The 7,439-nt window shown below is 40.7% G+C and overlaps 1 protein-coding gene across 1 annotated transcript; it reads right to left on the bottom strand.

The window, feature by feature from the left end:
* Nucleotides 1-5,434: 5,434 nt before the first annotated feature.
* Nucleotides 5,435-6,707, bottom strand: LOC120669266 (xyloglucan endotransglucosylase/hydrolase protein 3-like). The gene is made up of 4 exons (XM_039949043.1): nucleotides 6,515-6,707; nucleotides 6,299-6,399; nucleotides 5,932-6,131; nucleotides 5,435-5,840 (listed from the first exon to the last, which is right to left on the bottom strand). Exons 1-4 carry the CDS (start codon nucleotides 6,705-6,707, stop codon nucleotides 5,435-5,437), a joined length of 900 nt encoding a protein of 299 aa, XP_039804977.1.
* Nucleotides 6,708-7,439: the final 732 nt, after the last annotated feature.

Genomic DNA, 7,439 nt, shown 5'->3' with positions numbered 1-7,439 from the left:
TAGGCTTTGTTTGCGATAAATAGTTCGTGTGATTAGAAAAATCTGGAAATAATTGTGTAGCTTAAATTTGGTGATATACTCATGTTTACAAAATTTGAGATGCATTGGATGAACAGAACTATAGTTACAAAATATGCATGTTATACCATGACTAGAGTTGTTAATTTTGTTCTGGTTAAAGTTATGCATAAATGCTTATGAAATTTGCTCTCAGGACTAATCAGTGTATCTAGATGCTGTAGAAAAAGTTTGGCCTGCTATACTGGGCAGTTTATTTTTTTCAAATAATTATGTATGCTTATGTCTAGCTTTATTCACGGGTAAAGGTACTGTTGGTAAAAATGCCCTATATTTTTACTGAAGCATGTTTAGGTAGAAGCTAAGCCTGGTACAATTTTGGTACCAAGAAACATTGTAGAACGCCCTGTATAAATAAAAGAGTTTGCCTGCATGTTAAAATTGTCAATTTTATATCTCCTGTTATAGAAATAATTGTGTAGCTTAAATTTGGTGATATACTCATGTTTACAAAATTTGAGATGCATTGGATGAACAGAACTATAGTTACAAAATATGCATGTTATACCATGACTAGAGTTGTTAATTTTGTTCTGGTTAAGTTATGCATAATGCTTATGAATTTGGTCTCAGGACTAATCAGTGTATCTAGATGCTGTAGAAAAGTTTGGCCTGCTATACTGGGCAGTTTATTTTTTCAAATAATTATGTATGCTTATGTCTAGCTTTATTCACGGGTAAAGGTACTATTGGTAAAATGCCCTATATTTTTACTGAAGCAACGCCCTGTATAATAAAGAGTTTGCCTGCATGTTAAAATTGTCAATTTTATATCTCCTGTTATATGCTTAGATTAATTCGAGACAAATTAAAGTGCTGAGAGTATCATGTATAGATAATTCTGTAAAATTTTGAGCTCCAGAATCCATGCACAACTTGCTGTACAGAATTATGATGTTCCTAGCGTATTCTGAGTTAATGATTTTTCATGTTTAGATACAATACTGTTATTAGCTGAAAATTTTACTTAACACTCTAGAGCATCCGATCTATTTGATGTAAAATTTGCAGCACCAGATTGTGTCTATAGCTTCTGTCGTAAATTTTGTAAAGTATCCTTATGTTTATAGTCTAGAAATTCAAAACTGCCACCCAGCTCAATTTAATGAAGTAAAGTAAATATAATTACTACTCTATAAATGATTGCCCAGTAAGTGGAGTTAACAAGTTCATCACTAAAATAACTTCTTTTGTTGGATTACAACTTTATAGTGAAGGAAATAATAAGTGATATCATGTTGTAACCAGTATCATTTATGCATGCATATAGAAATGGTAAATCTGATCGACGGCGATTACAAATTGGTCCCTACGACTACTGTCACTCCAGAGAGTGCCTCTGTAAACTTTATTGAACTGAATCAAGATCTGGGCCAAAGTCCAGAAGAGTCCAAGGCTGACAGTGCCCAAGAAGGCAAGCCCCGTTGCATTTGATCCTACTATTTTTGTCTATTCATCCAATGTATAAGTGTTGTGATAATTTATTTATTTGCGCATTTAAGTTTCAATAGTTGTTTGTAACCTTAGATGCATGTTCCTAGGTTCCGATGTAATGATTCCCCGGTTTATCTCGACTACATGCATGGCTAAATAGGACCGGTAAAAGTCGAGTAGTTTTCTGCTACTCACAAGATTATAGGAGTTGAAATGCTTTTACATTCTGCAATAATGTAAGGATAACGGGCGGGGTTGTTGTTCATGTGATACCCCATCTGTGTAGTAAAAAGATGTTAAGGTCACGATGTGTGGCACATTTCGTTAAGCTTTTGAAAGTACTAGCCACATGCCGAGAAATATGGTAATCTATAAGCTTAAGTACCTGATTAGACCTGCGAGTGGAACGATCATTCATCCTCTTCTGAAGTTGTTTAGGATGGTCGCGCCATGCGGCTGCAGAGTGGTCAGTCTCTGTAGTCGAGGGGGATGACCGGATCCACAGACTAGAAAGAAAGGAGAAAAGTCGTGTGGGTGGCGTAGTTCCCCATACGTGTGTGTTAGGTTCCCCTAGCCAGGTTAACAAACTCGATTCGAATCGTCCGCTCTCACAGTTTGAGACTGCTTAACAATTTCTGTCACACAGAGTAACAAGTGGAATATGTTGATAAGTAAACTTGTTGTATGAATTAATGCTTTATTTACCATGCATGTTTAGAAGTAAGATGCTTACCTAGAATGGTTAATCAACTTAGAATATGAAAGCTAAAATTTGAATATAAGGACCTACTCTTTATTGCTTTTCAGCAAAACAAACCCAGAACCCTGCAAAGCCTTGCATGTGTAGTTAACGAACTAAGGTATATCCGGTGACGGGTAAGCCTTGCTGAGTATTAGTATACTCAGCTTTGCTTGTGGCACTGTTTTTTAGGTACTGACTTTGCAGAAATGATTGCTTGTTTGACTTGGCCTTGTACTCTGGCTCCGGGTTGGTCTGTTGAGTGGGATGGTCCCTCAGCACGTGCTGATATCCCTCCTGCTGAGTGATGTCGCATACGGGCTTCATTGTGGCATATATGTATTGCTAGTTGTCGTACTTTTTATCTTCCTCTAAATAATTAATGAACTCTGATGAACTGTAATAGTTAAGAACTATGTAGTACTTTACTCTGCTTCACTGGTTTGTAATAAATTTTGATTCCGCTGTCAATCTCTGAGTTGTAAGAAATGTTCTGTGATGTACTCTCTGGGCTCGCCTTCGTGTGAGTTGTTGTTTGTGTTGATCCCGGTTAGCATGGCTTTAATCGATACTTTACTCGAGGAACTGCCGTGTAGTGCGGTCTTTTGATCAGAGTTGTCTAGCAGCGATGATTACTGCAATCAGCCCAGTTTATTTTGGGTGGTTCTGCCACAACAATGCCCTAATTTTTCTAGAGACGGGCTAAAATATAGCTTGATGCTAAAAATGGAGTGGCATTACTGTAGCAACAGATTTTCGCCTGGAAATGTATTTTTAGGGGTTGATGACGCCACACCTGAGCCCTATTTCTAGGGGCCTCTAGAAATGCATATTTAGGAGTGGATGATGGCATTATCTGATCCTAAAAGTAGTGGTCATTTCTAGGGGCGGATGATGGCATCACCCGCCCCTAAAAATGCTTTTCTAGGGGCGGGTGATGGCATGATCCGCCCCTACAAATATTCTCACACAAAAAAATCATAACTTTTCATATAATCTCGGCTCAAGACAAATTTTTTACTTCAATAGTAGAGCTTGACGAGATCTAAGATTTTATAATTTAAGGTCATTCAATAGTTCAAAAACATATCATAAGTTCTCTAGTTTCAAAATCTACCTGTTTTGATCTGTTTTCAAACAACCTCGAATGTAGATGTAGAATAGTTCCATATCAAATTTTCAGTGTTAAGATCTAAAATTTTATAGTTTATGCATTATTTATTTAAGAATGTTTAGTATCACAAGATTGTTTACTAGCTGTGTCCTACATATAGTTATGACTATATAGTAGTATCTTACACAACTTAAATTATGTTTACAAGTTTCCACAATCTTAACTTTTATACAGACTGAAATATATATGTATATTTTTTTCTATTTCTATGGTTTACAATAACCATGGCATAAAAGTTTGATATTTTTATTTGTTCTACTATATTTAAAGATTTTAAATGAATTTTTAGAATAAAATGGAAAAATAATTTTAGGTGCGGGTGATGACATCACATATCCCTGGAAATAGATTTGTAGGGTGGGCGGTGGGTCATGACCTCATTAGCCCTTACAAATTGATTTCATTGTTAATATAAAATAATAGCATATATCATAAAGTCATAAGCAACTGTGTAGTATGGTGGAAAAGAACGCACGTGAGGCTTGAGATAATTTGAACACCGGTTTACACACAAGTGTGTATATTTTGTAACTAAATTTGTACCTCGATAGTAGTTAGTTGGGATATTTATTTTCTTTTTTTATTGATTTTCAGTTTTTTATGATTGTTTCTATTTTTTTAAAATTTAATTTGTAGTGGCGGGCACGTTACCTGTCTCTATAAATTAATTTTTAGTTGCAAGAACTAAAGGTGAATATAGCACCCATCTCTAAAAATACATTTTTACCCATCCCTAAAATCCGTTTTGTAGCCGTGAACACTGCATTGGCTGCCTCTCCTATGAGTCTGAGTTTATTATTCCTACGTTGTCATCATGATTACAACAAAACCCCACTATCCTGTTTATGAGTAGTCTAGGTTAACACGAACTCTAACCTTTCGATATAACTCTAAGTGCGATTGCAACCACAATATCATAATAATCAGAAACTTTTCACCATAACAATTATCCGCTACCCTGAAGTTGTCATGGGCGATGCCACCGTGTCTTATGTCTTGAATCATGACTTTCTTCCGAGAATCCGAACATTATCAGGCAGCTCATTTGGCCATCAGTCCATCGCTTCCTTCTCTATACTACAACACTAAAATAGCGTCTAACATGGGTCGCTAAAAATAGAGAAATATGGATAAACTGATAAATTCATTTATTGGTAGTTCTTTCTTTTCTTCTCCCTCTTTTTCTTTTTCTCTTGTATTTTTGCTCTTTTTCTTTTTTCCCCCGAGCTAACCTTTCTACTGTTGAGCGTTGTTGAACCTCGTCACCATTGGAGGATAATAAAATTTGAATATAAATTATATAATTATAATAAAATATTAAAGTATAGCAATATAAAATTTTAAATTACTATTACTATTATTATTATATTATTATTTATATAGAAATACTATCCACAATAAGTATCACTATGTATTCATGTACGACGAAAGAGATAAGAACACTAATTCATAAATAAATAGTTAATTAAAAAAATATATATAGGAAAAATCCTGGTGTGGTGCAAAATGCAATCTATTGCAACTACATTATGTCAAATATAAATTTAATAGTATGTCTTAAAATATTCAGTAGATGGGAGTGCGTGAGATAGATAATTATAATTATTAATTGTATAAATTATTTTGAGAACTGAACAGTACCCCCGGAGGTGAAGTAACCACTTTGAAAGTTTGAAATGATGTTTCCTGAAAGCCGGCAGTAATGGCAAGCCACGCCTCGCTTCTGATCTCTTACTTGTTTGCATTTCTGCAGCAGCACCATATTGGATTCTCGACCTACATTTTTCTTGTGTCCCGTCAAGTTGAATTGTTATAGCAATATGCTAAGAGCTAATCCTCTTGCGAGTTCCAATTCCCGCTGCGACCGATTGGCGGCCTGGCCTCGGGTCGGACCCGGATGGTGAGGCGCAAGCTGACCTAGGGCAACATCTTCTGTCTGCCAGCACGAACTATATAAAAGAGTTCTTGTTCACAGGTTAACTGGCCGATTATTCGATCCAACTGTGGCCTCAAACGTAGCTGCACTCGAGCGGCACATGGCTGTTGAACCGGAGCTCGTCCGTGCAGTAGTCGTAGACCATGCTGTTGTTCCTGACGCTCTCGTACGCAGCCCGCTGCGCGTCGGAGAGGGCCTCGTACTCGCCGCCGTTCCACCACAGAGCCGCCGGGTCGTCGTAGCACGGCGGCGTCACGTTGCCGACCGCGCAGGCCGCGTCGACGTCGAAGCCGCGGAAGGCCGCGGTGAAGGGCGCCCTGGACCAGTCCAGTTTGGCCCGGCCGCCGTCCGTCGCCCAGCTGGAGCCGTCCCAAATGCTCCCGCGGATCAGCATCGCCGGCTTCGACGGGAACGGGTACCCCGGCACGGCGGCCGTCAGGTTCCTGAGCACCCGCACCGGCGTGTCGTCCACGAACATCCTGCGGTGAAATTTCCCCAAGGAGCTTACTGATTACTGCAGAAAGAAACCTGAAAATTAGACAAAGATGAGTGGGGAGTGAAAAGGTTTACACGAGCTGGTAGGCGTTCCAGAGGATCTTGTAGTCGTGGAAGGCGGCGGCGGGGTCGAACCACAGGCGCAGCCACTGCTCCCTGTAGCTCTGGCCGTCGATGATGAGGTTGGTCTGGAGGGTCACGGGCCTGCCGGCCTTGTCGCCCAGGAACTCGAAGTCGATTTCGTCGTGGCCACCATTCTCTGGTTGCGAAATAAGCTGCTGGGCATGAATGTCCACAAGATCAAAAGAATGAAGCGAATTAATGATAACGTACTGATCAATAGATTATAGTTAACGAGTTCTGATCATCAGTTCATCACTAGTACAGGAACGTGTAAGGAAAGAAGGTTAAGTAGCCAATGCAACAAGAAGATGGAACTCACGTAGAAGGTTGTGACGACTCCGGCCGTGTTTCCGGAGGGGATCTTCATTCTCATGTGGAAGAGCCCCGACCCGTAGATGGACTTGGACCGGAACCCAGCGCCTGCACGGTCACGTACGACCGCCATCATCATCATCATGATCATCGGCAATTGGGATGATGCACGGTTTCAACTTTCAAGAACGGCGGCGTCGTCGCCTCGCCGGCAAGAACTTACCGGAGCTTCGATCGAGGATGAGTTTAACCTCCGTCCCCCGGTTGATCAGATGATGACCATCCGCGCCATACTGCGCCTCGTAGCTTTCGTCGAACACTGGAACCACCGCCGCCCGTGCGAAGCTAGCGACCGTGGCGGCTAGAACGACGACGACGAGGCGGAGGAGAAGCGATGGGCGCACCTTGGACGCCATGGCTGCTACTAGCCAATACATCATGCCCCCACACGTTATGATTATTCCAGCGCTCTATCTATATGTATCTTCTCTTACGGCTCGCATGCGGTTCTGCGACGATTCACCTCGCCATGGCAGTTGGCACGGCCCTATAATATAGAGCAGCTAGCTGGTCGATCGATCGACATTAATTAGTGGCAGCATGCATGTATGGATGGAATGCAGAAGGGTGCAGTGTTGGCGACTGAACTTCGAAACTGTACGACGTCTGTACCGCACGATGCTGCTTGATCTACCTGCTGCAGGCCTGCAGCACGATAGATCCATCGGCTTCAATTCTCCACCCAAGCATACTTATTAAAATCGAGCATGCATGGTTCTTAACTGATCGACCACTGCTGTTAATACACTACCGGAAACCCGAACATTGCCGAGTGCCAAGGGGTTTGCCGTTCGGGCACTCGGCAAACAATCTATTTGCCAAGTGCCATCGAGAAAACACTCGGCAAAAAAAGACACTCGGCAAACAAGATTGTTTGCCGAGTGCCTAGAGGTTGGCACTCGGCAAAGAGATGTTTGCCGAGTGCCAAGAGGTGGGCACTCGGCAAACATCCCATTTCTGAATTTTCTAAAATTTTTAAAAATAGCAAACAAAGTCTAAAAATTATGAGATTTGGCAAGATGTCATAATATCATATGTGTAGGTTGTGAGAAAAAGTTGAGGAGGTTTTGCACACTTTTGTCATGTAC

The sequence above is a fragment of the Panicum virgatum genome, chromosome 4N (genome assembly GCF_016808335.1).
Source record: "Panicum virgatum strain AP13 chromosome 4N, P.virgatum_v5, whole genome shotgun sequence".
NCBI lineage: Eukaryota > Viridiplantae > Streptophyta > Magnoliopsida > Poales > Poaceae > Panicum > Panicum virgatum.
The sequence above is the reverse complement of the archived record's forward strand: the minus strand, read 5'-3'. Positions and strand labels throughout refer to the sequence as shown.

Bases quoted from the DNA above. Each gene is read 5' to 3' on its own strand.
- LOC120669266 (XM_039949043.1), bottom strand. From the start codon at position 6,707: ATGGCGTCCAAGGTGCGCCCATCGCTTCTCCTCCGCCTCGTCGTCGTC. The intron at 6,400-6,514 runs GTAAGTTCTTGC...GTGACCGTGCAG, and splicing joins CATCCTCGATCGAAGCTCCG to GCGCTGGGTTCCGGTCCAAG. The intron at 6,132-6,298 runs GTGAGTTCCATC...CATGCCCAGCAG, and splicing joins GAGTCGTCACAACCTTCTAC to CTTATTTCGCAACCAGAGAA.